The following is a 22,411-nucleotide window of genomic DNA, read 5'->3' on the forward strand; positions in this document are numbered from 1 at the left end:
TAAGAGGACTTAGGAATATAGAACTTCTACTGAAATCCCCCATTCAAATAGCCATCAATGGTGCAGAGCCTTAACTATCATCTCCCATTCTTTTTCTTGTTTTATTTTTTCGAGACAGGGTTTCTCTGTAGCATTGGAGCCTGTCCTGGAACTAGCTCTTGTAGACCAGGCTGGTCTTAAACTCACAGAGATCCACTTGCTTGTGCCTCTGGAGTACTATGATTAAAGGTGTGTGCCACCACCACCTGGCTCCATTTTTTCTTTAAAATTTTATTATTTTTTTCTTGAAAGAAGATTTCTCTGTGTAATAGCCCTGGCTGTCCTGGTAGATCTGTGTGCATCTACCTGCCTCTGCCTCTAGAGTCCTGGGATTAAAGGTGTGCACCACCACTGCCTGGCTTGTGTTTTTTGTTGTTGCTTAAAATACAGAATTAACATGGCATAAATTCCTAAGAATTAAGTTGCAAGGTGGATTAAGAGCACTCTCAGGAATGCAGGAAACCATTAAGAAACAGATTTAGACTGACACTTACCACCCACGTTGCTTTTATGTTTGTCGTAGATTTCTCTCACTTTTCGATAGCGGAAGGCCAGCTTCCTCATCCAGTCCACACCTCCCTGAACGCCCACAGATGAACCGTGACCACTGCCTCCTGAACCACTGAAACCATCTGTTGAGAAACTATAGTTGCTGCAGAGAGAGAATATGAAAATTAAAATCCATACCTATGGGGCATGAGGTTAAATGTTACCTGAGATTCTGTGCCCTGTTCCTTGTGTGTAATAAACAAAGCTAATACTTTAAAACTCTTCTCATGGATATTGTTTTTTTTTAAATTTATTTATCTATTTTGAGGAAAAGCTTCATGTAGCCTACACTAGTTTCAAGTTCTATAAGTATACTCCTGATGCTCCTGTCTCTCCCTTCCAAGCGCTAGAACACCAGGTATGCACCACCATGCATGTCCAGTCTCTCCTGGCCTTCTCAGAACAAAATGATGATGACCACTGAGAGAAAAGTAACCTAAGCACCAGCGCCCCACAGAGGCTGACTGTTTTCATTAGTGGCAGAATAGTATACAGTGAAGAAAAAGCAGAATACACAACTATGTAAATATAATTACAGCTACGTAAAAGGAGAAACAGAATCGGCCATAGTGGCTCACATCTGTAATTCCAGCATCTGGGAGACTGAATCTAGAGGAGCATAAATGTAAGGTCAGATGGGCTACATAAGTTCTGAGCAGCCTAGGCTAGATTTTTTCAAAAAAACCAAGCATGTCAAAACAGGATTCAATACATTAAATAAAGCTGCCAAGAAGCCAAGACGTGGTGGCACATTGTACCATACCAGGCTTTTTCTTTTTGGTTACCAACCAGCTCCTAAATCATGACACAGAGACTTATTAGTTTTGAATGCTTAGCCTAGCTTAGGCACATCTCTGGTCAGGTTTTTAAACTTAACCTGTTTCTCTTCATCTCCTTCCGCCTTGGGGCTTATTATCTTCCTTCCTTCGGCGCATCTTACTTTCACTGCTTTCCATCTCTGGCTGGACCGCTTAGGGCGTCTCCCTTAGTTCTCCTCCTCATCCTTTCTTCTGAGCCTAGATTTCTCCTCTTATTTATTCTCTTTGCCTCCTAGCCCTGCCTATCCTTCACCCGGCTAGCTACTGGTCATTCAGTTTATTAGACGAATCAGGGGCTGTAGGCAAGGCAAAACAAAAATGCAACACATCTTTTCTTAATTAAACAAATGGAACATAAACAAAAGTAACAAACCTTTACACAGCTGAAGTAATTCTGCAGCATAAACAAATGTAACACATCTTTACCTAGTTAAAATAACATTCTACAACAGCACATGCCTTTAATCCCAGCAAGAGGCAGTTGGATTTCAGTTCCAAGACAGCCTGGTTTACAGAGCAAGTTCCAGGACAACCAGGGCTATATACAAAAGTCCTGTCTCAAAAAAATTAATAAAAAAAAAAAATAAAGCTGCTAAGACATAAAATAGGAAACTGGATCATTCACACATAAAAGAAAACAAACAATAATATATAAGCAAACAAGCCATAAACAGCTTAACAGGAGGCTTCCAAGAGACAAATGAAATCTCAGCCATTAAGGCAAAACACATGAGTAGCTGCTGTCTGCGAGAGAGGGTTTCCTCCTTAGTGCTACATGGACAGGAGTGTCTAGCTCTGCTGTGCCATTAGGAAATTATAGATGAGCCAGGTGTGGTGGTACACACTTTAAGTCCCAGCACTCGGCAGGTAGAGGCAGGCAGATCTCTGAGTTTGAGGCCAACCTGGTTTACAGAGTAAGTTCCAGAACAGTCAGGACTACACAAAGAAACCCTGTCTTGAAAAACAAACTAACACACACCAAACATAGATGAAATGCTTAATTTTAGGGACGACACAAGAAAGAACATTTTACCTATGAAAAGGGATAAAACATTAAAACAAATTAACATGAAAAGATAGGATAGTCTTTTCTTCTCAAGTCTTTAAATGTTTGGGTGCCTTTTAGACAAGATCACCAGGTCAAGGCCACTGGAATGGCTCAGTGAGTAAGTGTGCTTTCCACACAACCATGGTGACTGGATTCAATCCTCACATATCAGTAAGGTAGGAGAGACTGAGTGCACAGGAATTCTCCGACCTCCACAAGCAAGCGTGTGTGCATGCAACTGTACATGAACGACAAGAAATAATATGTATTTTTTAAAGGATCAGTGGGTCAGAAGAAAGAGTAGCCAACCAGAGGAATGAGGAGACCGAGTTGCCAATGGGACTGCCCTGGTTTAATTTTCACAACAATACGACAGTTGACTATGTTCGTAGGGTTAGTCCTGACACCATCAAAGCTCCACAATTATGGGGAAAAGTTCCTGATGTTTATGTGCAACTACAACCGCCTAGTCTAGAAGCATGCTTCCCCTGACACAAAATCTATGTGAAGGGAAACCAGCATGTTCTTCACTCTGAGATGCTGGCTCATCATCCAGTGTCACTACCACCTGAGATTTCTTGAGGTCATCACTGAGGCCTCTCTAAAGGTGCCTGCACCTGCTCCCCTCACAGATCAGCACCACTCCACTTCCTGCTCTGCTCCCATCACTTCTCTACCGCTGCCTCAGCATATGTCATGGTTAGTTACATTGGCTTTGGACTCTTCTAACAGTAGACAGCAAGTGTTCTCATCTTTCTCTTCCTCTGCACTCAGTGTTGTGCACATCCTGGGTGTACTGATGTTCAAGGCATCACCGTGTTTACCACACCTCAAATCCTGGCCATTGTCATCAGAAGCCACATCTTCCACATGCACCTGGTCACACTCCTGTTAAAAGACAAAATGTACTATTTCACTCCAGGGAAGAGAAGTGCTATCACTACCATGTAAGGACCACATACAATGGTAGAAGGATGAAATACTTTGTAATCTCTCTGGCACATGGCCCTCTCCATTGTCCAAGTACTTTAAGAGCTGATATAGAGCAGACAGTATTATGAAACCTCCCTTCCCAGTTCTGTCACTCAATTCTGCTCGGAACAGTTCATTTCCTCAGGTGAAGGGAACACCACAACCCCTCACACTGTCCATGTCTCTGCCTCTATGATCTTAAATAGATTGTAAATTCTACAAGATATGCTGCAGGACTCAGAGCTTAGATCTCCTTTACATCATTTAAGATTTATTTTATTTTATTTTGAGACAGAGATTCTCTGTGTAGCCATGGCTGTCCTGAAACTCATTCTGTAGACCTGGCTGGCCTTGAACTTAGAGATCTGCCTGTCTCTGCCTCTCAAGTGCAAGGATTGAAAGTGTGTGCTATCACTGCCCGGTTACTTTATTTTTATTTTTGTGTATGTGTGTCTGTAGATGTATATGTGCAAACTAGAAATAGAGGCAAGAAGGGGGTATCAGATTTCCTAGGTCTAGAATTATAGGCAGTTGTGAGGCACTTGGCCTAGCTGCTGGGAACTGAACACAGGTCCTCAGAAGAGCAGTAAGTGCTCTTAATCACTGAACCATGTACCTAATTAGTATCTTTTTTTAGGACAAGGTTTCTCTATGTAGCCTGGTCTGTCCTGGAACTGGCTCTGTAGACCAAGCTGGCCTCAATCTCAGAGATCTGTCTGCCTTAACCACCCAAATGCTGGGATTAAAGATTTGCACACCACTGCCTGGATTGTATACAATTAATTTTTGTAGATGAAACAGATGTTGAAGTATGGTATCATAAGAGAACTGGCTGCTCTTCAAGAGGTCCCGAGTTCAATTTCCAGCAACCAGGTGGTGTCTTACATCCACCTGTAATGGGACCTGATGCCCTCTCCTGGTCCGCAGGTGTACATGCAGATAGAGCATATTAAATACACAAATCTCAAAAACAAAAAACAAAAACAGAATAGTTGGAACAGAAATGCCTACGTAAATATATGCATAAGCACAGGCCATCTAAGTCAATGCTAGATCTAGAACTTGTATTCTAAAGGGAGGTGAAATGATTTTTCTCAGGATCAGACAACTGCTGAGTGGTAGAAAGAGACTAGAAGGAGTGGGATTTTCTGTTAAGCTCAAATGTACCAACTGCCTCACCGGCTGCTTGATGTGTTAGCTGAACTACTAACGCACCTGCATTAGAATCCTGGGGAAAAGTGCATATTCTTGGGTGCATGGCAGACCTACTCGAACTTCTGGAATTGAAGTCCTAAAATCTCCAATTTTAAGACACTACTCATGGGACTCTTATGCCCCTAAAGTTGAGAACTACTGACCCGGCGGGCAGGAACACATTCAGGTCAAATTCTTCCAGAACTTTCGGTCCTGAATGCTCACTATGTCTAGAAAATCATTACAATTTGGAAATAATTATTGGCACACAGTAGGTTTTCAACTAAAACTTACTATTATAAAGTCTGCTGTCTCAATCTGTCAACAAGTGAAGCTGAGGGCAGGTTTAAAGGATTGTAGAGCTGAGGTAAAATCACTGGTGTTAGAGCCACAGGAATCTTATTTGCTGGAGAACTAGTCTGCATTTAAAGAACAGGGCTTACTGTGTATTTATAACATGTTTACTTCAAAACCACTACTTTTAGAAGTGAGGTAGTGAATTCGAAGCCAGCCTGGTCTACACAGTTTCAGGCCAGCTAAAGCTACATAGTGAGATCGACTCAAACAAAACAAAACAAACAAAAGCGATTGTAAGGGCAATGAAATGTTTTATAAATTATTTAATAACATATTGGATTACTGACTTTTATAATAGTGTTCCTGTATTTTACTCCCAAATAAAGTAACCAAAACAATAGTAAATTTTTATTTTTTGGAGACAGGTCTTGAACCCATGATATTCCTACCTCAGCCTCCCAATTGTTGGTGTTACAGGTATGTGTCACCAGACCTGTCTCAAAGGGGCAGTTCTGAGAAATCCACAAATTTTCTTAGTACTACTCTTTCTATTAACTCCTGTGCTTAAAAATCTGTTAAAAACATCTTCTAAACTCTTTCAACAGACTCCAGCTGGTAGAGTGGTTGACTAACACACAGACATCCCTGCTCACACTGCATAAACTCCTGCACTTGTAATTCTAGCAGATTTACAGAAGGTAGAGGCAAGATCACAAGTTCAAGGCCGTCTTCAGTTACGTAGTGAGTTTGAGGCCAGTCTCAACAAACAAACAAAGTAGCACACCAAGATTTGGTGCTGTGACACTGTTCTTCCCAGAGAAAGACACCTGTGGTGTCCTCTTAGCAAACCTCTCCACCTCTGTTTTATCTAATCTCCCACCTTCTAAATACAAGCTTGGCGACAACAGAGCAAAACACCTCACAGAAGCAGAAAACAATTCAAACCACTTACCTCTAAGTCATTGAAAAATAGATGTGTATCAGCCACTTCAAAAATCATTTCTTCCATTGTTAAACCTGAGCCAATTACTACTGTTGGGTCCTGGAACAAAAAAGGAGAACAGTGTTTGATGCCACAACTCTGGTCACAACACTGGTTCTAACTTTCAGATATTTTGAAACAACTTTGAGCCACGTCCAAAACAATACTGGTCACACACAATACTTCAAACCTTATACAATTTCACTAACATTTATAAGAACCTGGGATTACAGAATATAGAGGCTATGGACAGTTATTACTAAAAATGTCAAGATTTCAGTTTTAGAAACCAGTATTTTCATAAATTCAAATTACTATATAAATTACTACTATAATGTGCACATCCCTTTCTGCTCCTATGACACACAGAACACTGGAAACCTAACAAACCTATCAGCCAGAAAATAAAGAAGGCCAGAGTCAAAGTATGTACAGGACAACCATCGCAGGTTGCTTTAAAACTAAGCAACGTCACTTAGAACAGAACTATTTTCCTAAGGGGTCTAGGGATGTAGTTCTGGAGCTTGTCAGTTGCTCAGACCGTGGAAAGTACTTGCAGAAGAGATTCCTGGCAATCCCAGATAATTGGGAATAGCAAGACAGTGAACAATTACTTTTATAACTTATTTCTAGAAATGAAGAAACATGATCCTGGAGATAATGTGTGGAGAAACACAGGTCTGCACTCAGGAGGCTGAGGCAGGAGGACTGAGCTCAAGGACAGTCAAAGTACACAGTGAGACCCTGCCTCGACAAAGACATACCTATAGCTCATGCTTCTGCTACAGTAATGTTCACACTCAAGATTAAACATACAATTCAGTTTTTAAAAAGCACATCTACTTTAAATCTAGGGGTAGTGGCTCACACCTATAATCCTAACACTTGGGAGGCTTATAGGCAGAAGGATGATTGACATTTAGAAGCCAGCCTGTGCTACAGAATGAGACCTAGCCTCAAAACAAAATAAATTTAACAAAAATCATGTGACAATCTGTACCATCCATACTACGTGTACTATGGTCCTGTAGCGCCTGTACTACGTATGTGTACTATGCCTGTAGCCTGTAGCGTACCGCCTGCACTACTGGACCATTTGCGAGCTGGGCAAGTGGCTAGAGATTGAAATATACAAACACACATAGACACAGAGACACTGGTCATCTTTGAATTCCCCAATTTTGTGGTTCAGGGCAGTTTATATAGGGATCCTTAACTGATAGCCACGCCCCAGCCAAACCCACCAGAAACCACTCCCCTGCCATCAGGAACTCCTGAGGGTCTTGTGCTCAGAGCAGCTGCAAAACAAGTTGTTTACAGGAAATTCAGGGTCTGGAGGTCCACAGCCCCCAACAACAATCTATTTTAGAAATCCATTTTATCTACATGTTTAATTTGTTGCAGAATATTTGTTTAACTATAAAGATGTGTTGCATTTAATTATGTAAAGATGTGTTACTATTTTACCTTGCCTGCCAGAGGCACCTGACTTATCTAATAAAAAGCTAAATAGCCAACAGAAAAGGAGGAGCTATAGGCAGGACTTCGGGCAGAGTGAGGAAGTAGGAGGAAGAATTTAGGCTTGGGGAAGGCAAAAAAGGAGATGCTAGGGGCCAGGCAGACGTGGAGGAAGCAGGAAAGTAGGGCATACAGAATGAAAGAAAGGTTAAAAAAAAAAAAACCCAAGGCACAACATAGATGAATAGAAACAGGTTAGATTAAATTAAAAGAGCTAGTGGGACAAGCCTAAGCTAAGGCCAAGCATCATACCTAACAATAAGTCTCTATTAAACAGAGAAACCCTGTCTCGGGGAGAGGGGAGAGGGGAGAGGGAAGAGGAGAGAGGAGAGAGGGGAGAGGAGAGAGGGGAGAGGAGAGAGGAGAGAGGGGAGAGGAGAGAGGAGAGAGGGGAGAGAAATACTTTAGGGATTTAAGGCTTAGTAGGTCAGTCTTTGGAATATATAACCCTGAGATTTCATTAAATTCAAGTGAGTCTTATTCCTACACTTCAATGCTTATAAAATTACTTAAAAATACTCCTTATTGGGCTGGAGAGATGGCTCAGTGGTTAAGAGCACTGCCTGCTCTTCCAAAGGTCCTGAGTTCAATTCCCAGCAACCACATGGTGGCTCACAACCATCTGTAATGGGGTCTGGTGCCCTCTTCTGGCCTGCAGGCATATACACAGACAGAATATTGTATACATAATAAATAAATAAATATTTAAAAAAATACTCCTTATTTATTTTGTTATGTGTGTTTAGGCATGCACATTGTTGGAGGACAACTTGTGGGGAATTAATTCATCACTTTCACCAAGGCCTGAACTCAGGTTTGGCGACAAGCACTTTTCCCTGCTAAGCCATCTCATCAACCTGAAGACGCACTCCTGAACACCTTCAGCTTTTAGTACTGCTACTAATCAAGTGTCTAGCTTGACCATCAAACCTACCTAGTTATGGGGCCTGCCTGGCAGCCATGTGGTCAGGCTTATACATGGAGAGTTCAAAGTCAACAAGGAAGGGCTAGTTGCCTAGCATTTGTGAGTCCCTGGGTTTGATCCCCAGTACTAGGGGTTTTTTGGTTTTTTTTTTATTTTTTTATTTTTATTTTATTTTATTTTTTTTTTGAGACAGGGTTTCTCTGTAGCTTTGAAGCCTGTCCTGGAACTAGCTCTTGTAGACCTGCCTGTCTCAGTCTCCCAAGTACTGGGATTAAAGGCGTGCGCCACCACCGCCCAGCTTTATTTTTAATTTTTATATGTATGGGTATTTGGTCTGAATGTCTTTTTTTGCATCACATGCATTCAGTGTCAGCAGAGTGCAGAAGAGAGTGTTGGATCCTCTGGATTGGAGATACAGATGTTGTAAGCTGCCATGTGGGTGCTGGGAATCAAACCAAAAACCAAACTTGTTGCTCCTTTATGAGAGCAGCAAGTGCTCTTAATCACCAAGCTATCTCTTGAGCCCCAATCACTAATATTCATATATATAAAAGCAAAAAGTCAATAGGGCAAGACAGGCAGCAGAGAAAATGGATTTTCTACCTTAATAGTTGGGAGTTAGGTCAGCTGTTCATCTTGCCAGAGGAGGGATAGTTACAAAAAAAGACTGAATTACCTTTCCATACTTCTGAGCATAGGATCCAGTGAGAAGGGAATGAAATATGATGATGGTTTCATCCAAGTCCCAGAGAAATACCCGCTGGGGGGGGGGGGGGAGACAAAAAATGAGTTATCTGTCAATTACAGTGGAATCAAATGAGAAACCAAAACCAAAAAATAAAGCCCACAAATACGTGGGAGTTTAATAACACAATTTTAGACAATCAATGGTCCAAAAAAGAAATCTAAATAAAGTTAGAGATGAATGGTAGTAATTAATGTAAATATATTGAAATGAATGAAAACAAATACAACATATTAAAATTTATGAGACACACTGATGGAGATGCTGAAAGGGAAATTTTAGCTGTAAATGCATACATTAAAAAAGAAGGAAGAGGCTGTTATGAAAGCAAGCCTTTAATTCCAGCACTTGGGAAGCAGAGGCCGGGGATCTCTTTGAGTTTGAGGACATCTGGATTTATACAGAGAATTCCAGGCTAGCCAGAGATTCCCAGTGAAACCCTGTACCAAAAAAGCCTGCAACCCCAAAACTGGAGAAAGAGGCCAATCTAGGCTACACAGCAAGAATTCATAAGAAAGGGAAGACAAAGGGAGTGGAAAGTCTCAGAGAAGAGCTTATGTTTTACAGGCCTAAAGCTCCGGGTTCAATCCACAGTCCAAGAAGAAGAAAAATCTCAAATTATAGCCATACCATACTATTTAGACAAAAAGGGCAAACTAAAGCTAAAGCTACCAAAAGGGAGGAAATAATAAAGTAGAAAGAACCAAAAGAAAGAATAGGGTAATAGAGAAAGCCAATAAAAGCTGTTGGGGAATACTATTTTCAGGTGTGTGACTTTTGTTTAACTCTGTGAAACTGTTACTGTGCCTGTCTACAACACCTGATGGTCTAATAAAGAGATGAACGGCCAATAGCGAAGCAGAAGCAAGGGTAGGCGGGGCTGGCAGGCAGAGTATAAATAGATGGAGAAATCTGGGAGGAGAGGAGTAACAAGAGAACAAGGAGAGGGGGCCAGCTACACAGCAAGTCATGGAGAAGGAAGAAAGGTATAAAGAAGTAAAGAAAGATAAAAACCCAGAGGAAAAAAAGTAGATGGGTTAACACAAAAAAAGCTGGCAAGAAACAAGTCAGCTTTTCTTATCTTAAATTATCCTGACTACCTTTTGCCAGATTTTCTCCTATTTATACTCTGCTTCACAGAGTTAAGCAAATGCAGCGTAAACAAAAGTCACACACCTGAAAATAGTATTCCCCAACAGAAAGCAACAGTGGGTTCTTTGAAAATATCAACAGAATTGACATTTACCAATAAATACAAAGACAGAAATCCAAATTGCTAAGATCATAAATTCAAGTGCAGACAATGCTACAGACTTCATAGAGACAAATGGACCCTAATTATGAAATATGAACAGTTGTATGCCAACAAGTTGGATAGCCAATGAACTAGTTTAATTTCTAAGAAACACACAATACAATGTAGCACAAATTCTAATTGGTCTTAATAATAAAAACCCAGAGTCAGATATTGGGGTAAATGCCTAAAGCTCAGAGAAGGAGCCAACCACTAGAGAGACCTCTACTGAATCCTCAGACTGAAGGTGGCAAGATCCTGCCTCCAGGAATCCTCAGGCTGAATGTAGTGAGCTCCTTCTCCACCCAGTCATCTCCTGTCTCTACCTCCCTAGTGCTGGGATTAAAGATGTGAGCCAACACTGCCCGGCTCCTGTTTCTCTTTTAGACTGGTTCACTCTAGTGTAGCCCAGGGTGGCCTTGAATTCACAGAGATCCATCTGTCTCTGCCTCCCAAGTGCTGGGATTAAAGGTGTGCACCACCACTGCCTGGCATTTATGCCTAACTAGCTGGCTAGCTCCGCACTCTGATCTTAGGCCAGCTTTATTTGTTAGATCACAAATAAAAATATCACTGCAATAAAACCTGAATTGGCTTGAGAAAAAGCAGAAAATTTGGTAAAGCCTGCCAGTAGTAAGAAGATGATGAAGTCAGTAATTTAAAAGATTTCCCAATGGGCTGAAGAGATGGCTCAGCAGTTAAGAGCATCACCTGCTCTTCCAAAGGTCCTGAGCTCAATTCCCAGCAACCACATGGTGGCTCACAAACATCTGTAGTGAGATTTGGTGCCCTCTTCTGGCCTGCAGGCATATACACAAACAGAATATTGTATACATAATAAATTAAAAAAAAAGACCCCCCTCCCCACAAAAGACCTTGACCCAGTAGCCTCACTGGTGAATTATAGCAGCTATTTAAGTAAGAATTAACAGCATTCTTCCTAAATTTTTCCATAGACACACTGAAAAGAAAGGAACACTTCCTAGTTCATGCAGTGAAGCCGATGTTACTCTAAGACCAGACAAGACCACAGCATTGTGGAAAACGACGCTGGCATGAAAAACAGTAGCAGGCCAAATTCCCCAACATATAAAAATATTGGAATGTAAGAATGGTTCAATCAATACATAAAATTAATTAGTGCAACACAATAAAAGAGGGAAAACACATGATACTCTGAATTGATACAGAAAATGAATGTGACAAAAATCCAGTGCCTTTTCATTATGTATATTTAAAAAATGAGTATAAAATAATGTCTCCAATACATTAAAAATAAAAACAAACCTAATGTTTTAATGTAATGTGTGATCTGAAAAAATATTAAAAATCAATCCCATGAAAAATAACACTCGGGCCGGGCGGTGGTAGCACACGCCTTTAATCCCAGCTTTCAGGAGGCAGAGGCAGGCGGATCTCTGAGTTCGAGGCCAGCCTGGTCTACAAGAGCTAGTTCCAGGACAGGCTCTAGAAACTACAGGGAAACCCTGTCTCGAAAAAACCAAAAAAAACCAAAAAAAAAAAAAAAAAAAAACAAACCCCCCCCCCCCCCCAAAAAAAAAAAAAAATAACACTCGGGCTGGTGAGATGGCTCAGTGGTTAATACCCCTGGCTACTCTTCCACAGGACCCAGGTTCAATTCCCAGCACCCACATGGCAGCTCACAACTGTCTGTAACTCCAGTTCCAGGGGATGTGATCTCCTCACACAGACATACATGCAGGCAAAACACCAATGCACATAAAATAAAAATTGGAAAAAAAGTAAAAAAAAAAAAAAAAAAACCCACTCAGGAGTAATTTAACTAATAAAACAGATTTGCACAATACACCGAGCCCTGAAATACTGCTGAGATGGAGAACTATAAATACCCCAGAGTAGAAGACAACGTTGCTAACGTGGTGACAGCCATGCTAGTCTACAGCCGGAATCACATCCAAATCTCCACTATTTTCTTTTTACTTACTTAAAATTTTCATTTCATGTGTATGGCTGTTTTGCCCTTCTACATCTGAGCACCATGTGCATGCCTGGTGTTCCTGGAGGTGCTGGGAACCAAACTTTGGTGCTCTGTAAGAGCAACAAGTACCCTTGGCCCCTAACCCACCTCTCCAACCCCTCCACAGTGTGAAAGTTAAACTCGAGTTAAAACAGTGTTTACATGTTATTGAGCTTAATTACTAACAATTTAAAATAAAGTGAGCTTAAAAAAAAGAAAAACTGTTCAAAAATTCACATGCAACCTGATGGGCACTCCAAACAGGCAAAACCACCCTGAGAAAGGACTAAGTTGGAGAAGTCATGCATTTTAATTTCAAAACACTACAAAGCTCTGGGACTCAAGGTCATGGAAAGAGGTTCAATACCATTCATTGGTCATTAGGGAAATGCAAAGGAGATCTACAGTGAGACATCACTTGACACCCAATAAAGTAGCTTTCATTTTAAAAAGGGGAGGTGGCCGGTGTATTACTGTGAATTAGGCTTGCTTGGTTTTCACAGTAAGTTCCAAGTCAGCCAGAGCTATGAGGGGAGCCCTTGTCTCACCACCACCTAAAACACAATTTAAAAGGGGAGGAGAGACATAGCAAGCCCTGAGGAGAATGTGGCTAATGGTGGGAATGTAACGTGTAAAAGTCTAGTGACTCCTAAGAGCTTGAACACAGAATAAGATCCAGAAATTCCACTGCTGGATAAGAAACGGAAGAAGTGTAGTACAAAGTATTCAAAGCCTCGTTATTCACATTGACCTAAAAAATGAAAGAGTCCTTTAACAGACACAAGATAAGATACAGTACGCATGCACATGCAAAATGGAGTATCATTCAGCCACGGAAAGAAAAGAAATTATGATCCATGCTGCAGCATTGCACTAATGAGATGAGCCTGACAGAATAAAACAGACTCTGTATGTTCACATTTAGATACATCTAGACCAGGCAAACTCACAGTAGTAGAGAGAACAGCTGTTGCCATGGGCCAGGAAAGAGTATGGTGAGTTGCTGTTTAATAAAGAGGTGCTGAGTCTGTTTAGGATTAAGAAAGGTTCTGAACCCAGAGCAGAGTGGCTCACGCCTGTCATCTCAACACTTTAGGAGGGTGAGGCAGGGTTGCTCAGGAGTTCAAAGAAGAACAAGACTATCTCAAAGAAAAGCAAACATAAAAACACAAAAATGTTCCAGAAATGGTGGCTAATATATTTAATAACACTGAATCATGCTCCTAAAATGGTAAAGCTGGGCTGGAGACATGGCTTAGTACTTAAAAGCATTGGCTGCTCACGTAGAGGTTAGACTCCTAGCACCCATGTGTGTGACAACTGTCTCTAACTCCAGTCTCAGGGGATCAGACAACCTCTTCTGTCCTCTGTAGGTACCAGGCATGTTTGTGGTATACAGACTTACATGCAAGCAAAACACTCACACATAAGAAAAGAAAAAAAAAAAAAAAGGCTGGAGAGATGGCTCAGAGGTTAAGAGCACTGCCTGCTCTTCCAGAGGTCCTGAGTTCAATTCCCAGCAACCACATGATGGCTCACAACCATCCGTAATGAGATCTGGTGCCCTCTTCTGGCATGCAAGCATACACGGAAGGAATGTTGTATAAATAATAAATAAATAAATCTTTAAAAAAAAGAAAGAAGAAAAAAATTCATACATACAATTTTCATATCATAACAAAACAATAAGTCCTTTAAAACCTTTCTTCAGGTGGAGTCACAGGCAACTCATGCAGCCAAGGATGACCTTGATCTCCTGATCCTGCCTTAAGTCATGAAATTACAGCTGTGTACTATATCCAGCATAAATGGTAAAGTTTTGCATAATGTACTCTTTGGTACAAGTTTTAAAAAGGGGAGTTATTAAGAATGATATCAGAACTTTACTTTCCCTATTTCTTGCTGTGTTTGCTCTCCAAAATGAAGAGAAAGGCAGATACAGCTTCAATTTACCTGAGGCAAAGAGCACATTTAAATTTATTTCTTTGCTTCAAATAACCACATCAAAGAAAAATTAAAATTACAAAAAAGGTAATGTAAAAATTTTAACATTAGAATTTTATGTTTTTCTATTTTTTCAACCATAACTGAAATCTATGCCCACAGTAAGTCTGGCATGGTTCCCTGTCGACAGTAAGTCCCCACCGTGCTCTCAGCCCGGCATGGGTCCCTGGCACTCTCATGAAGCAATCACCAGATCTGTGTGTGTCTCACACATGTACTCACTCATTCTTTTTTTCTTTTTTTTGATTTCCAAATGGAAACAGTATGACATCATTCATAGCTCCCTTTGTTTTCTCCTAAGATGCAGTGTTATCCTTCCTTCCTGTCCTCTGAATGTGGGGAACAATTTGCTCTTTTGGTTAAAGCTATCCTGAATCAGAAAAGACTTTTCAGTGCTTTGGTGGAACAGCAAGAAGGGATAATTAAGTTGGGCTGCACATGGAGGAATTTTCTTTTACTTACATTTTCCCTCTCTTGGCCAATTCACTGCCCGCCAACCCCCACCAGGAGTTCAAGTGGACACAGCATACAACAACATTATCTCTGCAAATTCCAGACATGCACTTGACAGGAAGTGAGGAAACAGAATAGGTAACGCCAGTGAGTTTCTTCACATACTTCTAATTCGCTGTCCTGGGAGGAACCGGCATCAGCTTTCCTCTTGCCCCGGTTCTTGACAGTCATATTCTTCCTGGACTGATCATCAGCATCTTTATTTGGTGTAGTCTGGGACAGAGATGGGCTTGCAGACGAGTCTGTTGAAAGGAAAAGCGAGATAGTAACTCACAAGCTACGAGAACCACAGGGAGGGGATAAGGCATGAGGAACATTAAAAAAATAGGGTTTCAAAATAAAGGAATGTGGGAAGAGAGAGAAGTCCCAGTGGTTCTCAACCTTCCTAATGCAGTGGCCCTTTAACATGTTGCTCATGTTGTGGTAACCCCCAACCAAAAAAGTATTTTTATTGCTACTTTATAACTGTAATTTTGCTACTGTTATGAACCGTGCTGTAAATATCTGTGTTTTCTTATAAGTCTTAGGTGATCCGTCAGAGGGTCATTGGACAACCCCAAAGGATTACGACCAACATGTTGAGAACACTGACCTACAGAGACAGTATCTGTCTTCCTAAAGATATCCCAAAAGAACAGCAAACAACAAATTATGCCTATTTATGGCCAGAATGTTTGTGACCTTGAGTTTAATTGTATTAACACCCCCTCTCTCATCCCTAAATCTAAACAATGTACCTCACGAAAAAAGGACCTTACAATTTCATTTATGAAGAAAATACCCTTTACTGAGAGATGGCTTAGTGGATAAGAACACTTGCTACATTTGAAGAGACTTGGTTTAGTTCCCAGCACCCACATGGGGACTCAGGGCCACTTGTAACCCCAGTTCCAGGGGACCCAAAGTCCTCTTCTGACCTTTGAGGGCCTACAAGCACACAAAGCACACACACAGATATAAAATAAATAAATCTAAAAAAATTTTTTCAAGAGAAATTTTTACAGTTAAAAAAATTATTATTGTTACTTTATATGTATGAGTGTTTTTGTGTGCATGTATGTCTGTGTACCACACATATGCAGTGCCCCAGGAGGTTACAAGAGGACATCAGATCCCCTAAAATTACTAGAGTTCCAGACAGTTGTGAGCTTCCATGAGGATGCCTGGAAGTGAACCCAGGTCCTCCAGAAGAACAGTCAGTGCTTTTAACTGCAAAGTCATCTCTAGCCCAACGTGGAAGAACTAATCTCTATCCTTTTTTTGGGGGCTGGAGGGGGGGGAGATATGGTCTCACTCTGGAGCCCAGACTGGCCTAGAACTCATAGATATCCAACTGCCTCAGTCTCCTAGGTGTCAAAGGTGTTCACCACCACATCCAGCTTTTTTTTTTTACTTACTATTTAAACTTTAAATTTTGTTTATTCTTTAAATTTTGTTGTAAATTACTTTCACTAAGCATTATAACTTAGACACAAAGTCTTATCTGTAGCTACTGTAAAGCCACCTAAGTGGCTTTATCTCTTGAGGAACCACAGCTTCAAGGGCTGTGATCTTTCTCAAGCATTCTACCTCCCACACATACTTGTGAAGCATGTATTCTTCCCAACCTTAACTGACTCACTTTGTTCACTCTGGCTCATTCTCAAATTATGTAAGTGAGCAGTCCCTAAGTGAAGAGAACGCCCCAGGCTGCTGGTGACAGTGCAGGCAGAGCAACACCTCCCAGAGTCAGGTACAAGCAGTGTCTAGCTTTGTGAGTCAAATGTTACAACTGTTGGGAAAGGACTGTAGCTGCTCTTGGAATCTTAAAGAAACTTAAGACACAGAAACTCCTGTTCTGAATTCCTAGCAGGAGTCTAAGACATGGCTGGATTAAAGCTGGAGCCCTGCAAGTGTCAACAAATACGCTTAGTCTACAGGTCCCGGTGGAGTGCACTACACTTACGGGAGGGCAGAGTATGCACAAGAAACACATCTTTGTACTGCTGGCACTTTTCTGTTCTCAGAAACTATAGACCTTCTGCCAGTTTCTCATTACAGTCTCTTTGCTACGTTTAAACTTACAAAGGCAAACCAATGGCATTGTGAAACTTATCCCAGAACAAAATCATTTTTACCATCACTGTGAAATACTTGCTGGGTAAAGAATCCTTAATTTAGCTTTCTGTACTCACCAGAGGGAAGTCTCTGTGTGGCTGGAGCAGGCACCATAGCACTAGGCTTCTCAATCTGGTACGTGGTAGCTGCTAATGCGGTATTCTCAGTATCACTGTTAGTCTGACCTGTGACTCCAAAACTGGAGCTGGGGTAGCAGGACTGGTACTGATTCTGTCCAAGAATAGTATAGGTGGGATAGTCCTGTGGGCCAAAGGGAGGAAAATAAGATTATTACATAACAAAAGAGGCTTTCTCTTCCCTATTAGTCATAATTATTTTCCTAATATATTATCTTATTTATCTACCTACCTAGCAGTCCCAAGAAATCAATGATTTTCAAAATACAGAAACCTGAGTACAGATGCACATCTAAGTTGACAATGTAAGTTTGGTTAAACACTCTTCAGGAGTAAGTTACGATGTGAAAAACTAAAGACACTGGCCTTAGAAGACCAAAAAGAGAAGCTGTGAAAGAGCCAGCAGCCAGGCATGGTGGTGCATGCCTCTAATCCCAGCACTTGGGAGGAGGCAGATGAGACTGTGAGTTCAAGGCCAACCTGGTCTAAAAAATAGAGTTCCAGGACGGCCAGGACTATTACACAGAGAAACTCTGTCTCAAAAAAACAAAAACAAAAACAAGCCGGGCAGGAGGCAGAGGCAGGCAGATTTCTATGAGTTCAAGGCCAGCCTGGTCTACAAGAGCTAGTTCCAGGACAGGCTCCAAAAGCTACAGAGAAACCCTGTCTTGAAAAACAAACAAAAGAAAAAAAAAGAAAAGAAAGAAGGAAGGAAGGAAGAAAGGAAGGAAGGAAGGAAGGAGCCTGCACAGGGCTGCTCATCTGCACAGCGAGGACAGATGGGCAGGAAGGAATTCAATAGAAACACTGTGCCACTTTGGTGGCACGTGAACTGAGCTCAGGAGACAGACAGGAGGATCGATGCAAGTTTGAGGCCAGCCTGGACTATGGTGCATCCCAGTACAGTCAAGCATATACAGTGAGGCCTTACTTCAAAAAAGCAACCCATCCATGCAAAACAAAACAGCACCCTCTCAACCCCAAGGTAACTGTGCACTTCAGAAGTACAAATGCAGCAAGACCGGGACAGTGAGACACGGGCTAGGTAAACTGCAGCCAAAAAAGTTAGTAGAGACATCAGTGGTCATAGCAGTTGCTACAGAGAAGGTCTGCACATGTTAAAAACAAAACAAACTCGACACATGCACAATATAACAGTGATCAAGACCAAATCACAGCTGGGCATGGTGGTACATGCCTTTAATAGTGAATCTTTTTGAGTTCAAGGCCAGTCTGGTCTACAAAGTAGGTTCTAGGACAGCCAGGGCTACACAGAGAAACCCTGTCTTGAAAAACCAAAATCCCCCCCAAAACAAAAACAAAAACAAAAACAAACAAACAAAAAAAGACCAAATCACAAATAGTAAGGAAATGGGTGGAGGTAGTATTTATTCACCCACAATGCTTATGAGTGTCTTTTAAATGAATGTCTGCGGTTTGTCTAGGCTCTGGGAAGATAAAGTGAACAAAAATAGAAAAATCCCTGTCTTCATGGAGGGCACGATCTAGTGGGGGCAGGGTTGGGGCTTGGGGTAAACACAATAGTAGGTAATGCTGTAGACAGAACCATATTCCTGGGAGGATTAGCAAGGAAAAAGAGAAACAAGACAGTAGCCAGAGAGTTCCATCTAGAAACAGGACTCAACAGACTACATTATATTCCTAGTTGTTTCTTAGGTGGGCAAGTTGACCATGGAAAGAAGAGAGCAAGTGAAAGTCGGGTGAATCACATCAAGAAAGATGAACAAATGGGTCACGGTACCTGGTTTGAGATGCTGGCCACGGCTGCTGCTGGAACATTGGCAATTGCAGATGATGTGGATATCAGGCTGGCATTTGTGCTTGAAGCTACAAGATTGAGAGTATTAGGAGATATTAAACATCACATGTAAATGGCTTAAAGATAGGGAAAATAATCAGTTTTAAACGAACATATCTGCGAGGAGATAAAGAATACTGGCTAAATAGGCAAATGCTGGAAGCTGGAGAGAAGGCTCAGTGCTTAAGAGTATGGCTGCACGCTGGGCGGTGGTGGCGCACGCCTTTAATCCCAGCACTCGGGAGGCAGAGGCAGGCGGATCTCTGTGAGTTCAAGACCAGCCTGGTCTACAAGAGCTAGTTCCAGGACAGGCTCCAAAGCCACGGAGAAACCCTGTCTTGAAAAACAAACAAACAAAAAATAGTATGGCTGCTCTTCCAAAAGACCTGGGTTCAAGCCCCAGCACCTATATGATGGCTCACACTCATATGCAACTACAAGCCTTTCTTCTAGCCTCTGTGGCACCAGGAACACATATGCCACACAGACAATAATAATAAAAAAAATCACATACACATAAAATTCATACACATACACATAAAATTCAACTATTTTTTAAAATCAAACACTTGTTTTGTTTTTGTATGTTATACTTCAGACATGACTAGAATCAAAACACTTGGAATGTTTGCTTCAGCTTGCCCTCCATTCTTTCTACAAAAGTCCTAGAATGATGTATACACAAATCACAGCTTCCACTGACACACCAGTGAAGTCAGAACTAAGCCAAATCACCCCAGTCTTTTCTAGAAACTGAAGAATGATTCCCTGCAAGTAACCTGACAGTCAGCAGAACTCTGGTAAATCTTGAAAATTCCTCTCATTTATTTTTCAAACAAACTTTATACCAAAATGTAAACTGAGGGGGAAATTCATTAGCATTCTGTTTCCTAAGTACATTAAGTTTCCTTAGTTTCCTAAGGTGAATGGCTTTAGTCACGTCCACACCTTTGACCACACCTTCCTATGCCCGTTTTGTCACTTCTCCCTATCTTCCTGCTCTGTGTGCCTGCTCTGTCACATAGGCCTGAATTAACATCTCTATCCCAGGTGTCCTCCAAATTACAAAGAAGCAGAAGAACATCCTGACCCTTTGTTAGGGTAGCAACAGCCTGTCTGGAAGGCTATGTGACCACCTCGGGTGCAACTATGGCTTGAGAGCCTGGCTGCCACACCATGTAGAAATATGGGCCTACAGTGCTGACAAATCAGCGGTTGGTAATCCCCTGGACTTCCTGAGCCTCAGCTGGTGCTCTTTGCTCAGAGTCACTGACAGTCTGCAGTACTCTGCCCCAGGACAGCTAAAGGGCTTTTAAAGGACTCCTTCCCTAAACCCAACTAAATGAAAGGCATTTAATAACGTACATGGTATTTTTTCTCATCCACTTTCTTCTCTGTTATGGCTTAATCCATTTTCCTAAGAGGCAGCATCAAACAACAGGATACAGGATAGATGACTCCTAAGCAATTTTAATCATTTTGTGGGGAAAGATGTTCTGAAAGTTTCCAGGTTCTGTAAGCAGTGTATTGTTGTGGAACATTACTTTAACTATGTAAAGAAGTATTACATTTGTTTATGCTGCAGAATATTACTTTAACTGAGTAAAGGTGTGTTACATTTGTTTCTCTTTGCTTGCCTAAAGCATCAGATTGGTCTAATAAATAGCTGAAAAGCCAAGAGCTAGGCAGAGAGAGGGACAGGCAGGGTTGGCAGGCAGAAAGAAAAAATAAGAGGAGGAATCTAGAGAGAAGAACAAGGAAGAGAGGGACATGCCTGGGGCCAGAAGCCAGACAGCTGCCAGATAGACAGGAAAAGCAGTGAACGTAAGATATACAGAAGGAAAGAAAGGTAAAAAGTCCCAAGGCAAAAGGTAGATAAAGAGAAAGTGGTTAAATTAAGAAATTAAAGCTAGTCAGAAAACAAGCCTAAGTCAGGCTGAGCATTCATAACTACTAAATCTCCATGTTATTATTTGGGAGCTGGTTAGTGGCCCCCCCAAAAAAGGCCTGGTATAACATATTATCCTAGGCAGGCCTGAACAAAAGCGACTCCCAGTGGGAGAGAAGAGTGCTTCCTGACCTCTCCCAGCAGGCACCTCCCTTTCCTCAGGATGCGACCCATTCTCCTTTTTTCCTCCTGCCCAGCTTCACAAACACTTGGAGACCAGACTCAATTATACCTGGCCATTATACACATGGGAGAAATGTATTCTGGCAAAGTAGTTTCAGAAATACAATAATCAATCAAACACGTGACATTTGGGAAGTGGAGGAAGGAGGATCAATTCAAGGCCAGCCTCAAATCCACAGTGAATTCAATTCATATTCACCAGTGTGGGACACACAAGAGCCAAGCCCCCAAAAGCAACAATAAAAGAAATTTAATACACTTCAATCTAAAAATATAAGCAGCACACTTTAGGTTCTTATAACTATCACTGAACCCAAGTTAATTTACCTAAAAATGTACATAACCACTACATGCTTTGCCCTATATATAACTATGACTCAGAAGTTAGGAACAAAAAGAGTACTAACCATCCTACACACACACACACACACACACACACACACGATGGTCTCAATAAACAATATAACAGTAATAAAGAGCAACAATGAAATAGGAAACAAAGTACAAACTTAGCAGACCAAATAAAAATCAAATATCACCTCCTATTTTTATGCATGGGAAAGCGGTCAGATCCCTGCAATGGCCTGCTGTTTACACTAGGCCCGCACCTGTTTCGACAATGCAGTTGATAATTATTCCAGGACACAGTGTCCAAGACCCAAGTTCTATTGGGTCAGCCCAACATGGCCAGCGTGCAGAGCTGGGATGAGAAAACCACGGTCATCATGAAGTGACACAGCCTCAAGGGCTAAGGGCACACAGACGTGTGAGCGGGGTCAGGGGTCTAGTTAAGCCTGGTGACCTGTTTGATCCCTGGAACCCACAATGGATGAAGAAACCAACTCCTGAGAACGTTGTTCTCCTTCCTCCATATGCATATTCTTTCTCTGTCTCTCTCATTTTAAAAAAAGCTTGTGCAAGGTCAGGCATGGTGGTTCACTTCTGTAGTTTTACCCTGCATCCCAACAAGCTGGAAAATTTTAGATTCAAGTTCAAGGTCAACCTAAACTATACAGAAAGACCCTATCTTAAAAAGGATCTGGTTTGCCGGGCAGTGGTGGCGCACGCCTTTAATCCCAGCACTCGGGAGGCAGAGACAGGCGGATCTCTGTGAGTTCGAGACCAGCCTGGTCTACAAGAGCTAGTTCCAGGACAGGCTCCAAAGCTACAGAGAAACCCTGTCTCGAAAAACAAAAACAAAAACAAAAAAACCCCACAAAAAAAAAAACAAAAAAAAAAGGATCTGTTTTTTACTGACTCTTCTATTCTAAAGCATGTCACCTGACCTTATTTGCACACAACAGCTCTATATGTGGTACAAGACAAATTC

General features: G+C 41.5%; 1 protein-coding gene across 4 annotated transcripts in view; it reads right to left on the bottom strand.

Moving 5' to 3' along the window:
- The window catches only part of Eya3 (EYA transcriptional coactivator and phosphatase 3), an 85,836-nt gene that overhangs the window by 14,742 nt on the left and 48,683 nt on the right, over positions 1-22,411 (bottom strand). For all 4 annotated transcript variants that reach the window (XR_005285737.1, XR_005285736.1, XM_038332912.1 and 1 more), the window contains 7 exons: positions 18,894-18,979; positions 17,072-17,255; positions 15,003-15,139; positions 9,019-9,102; positions 5,870-5,959; positions 3,284-3,342; positions 534-691 (listed from right to left, as the gene is read on the bottom strand). Coding sequence is in view for 2 of the 4 variants with exons in the window: in XM_038332912.1 (XP_038188840.1) it covers positions 534-691; positions 3,284-3,342; positions 5,870-5,959; positions 9,019-9,102; positions 15,003-15,139; positions 17,072-17,255; positions 18,894-18,979 (798 nt within the window). In the remaining 2 variants the exon portion in view is untranslated. The remainder of the gene's footprint in view (positions 1-533; positions 692-3,283; positions 3,343-5,869; positions 5,960-9,018; positions 9,103-15,002; positions 15,140-17,071; positions 17,256-18,893; positions 18,980-22,411) is intronic.

This window comes from Arvicola amphibius, chromosome 6 (assembly GCF_903992535.2).
Source record: "Arvicola amphibius chromosome 6, mArvAmp1.2, whole genome shotgun sequence".
Lineage (NCBI taxonomy): Eukaryota > Metazoa > Chordata > Mammalia > Rodentia > Cricetidae > Arvicola > Arvicola amphibius.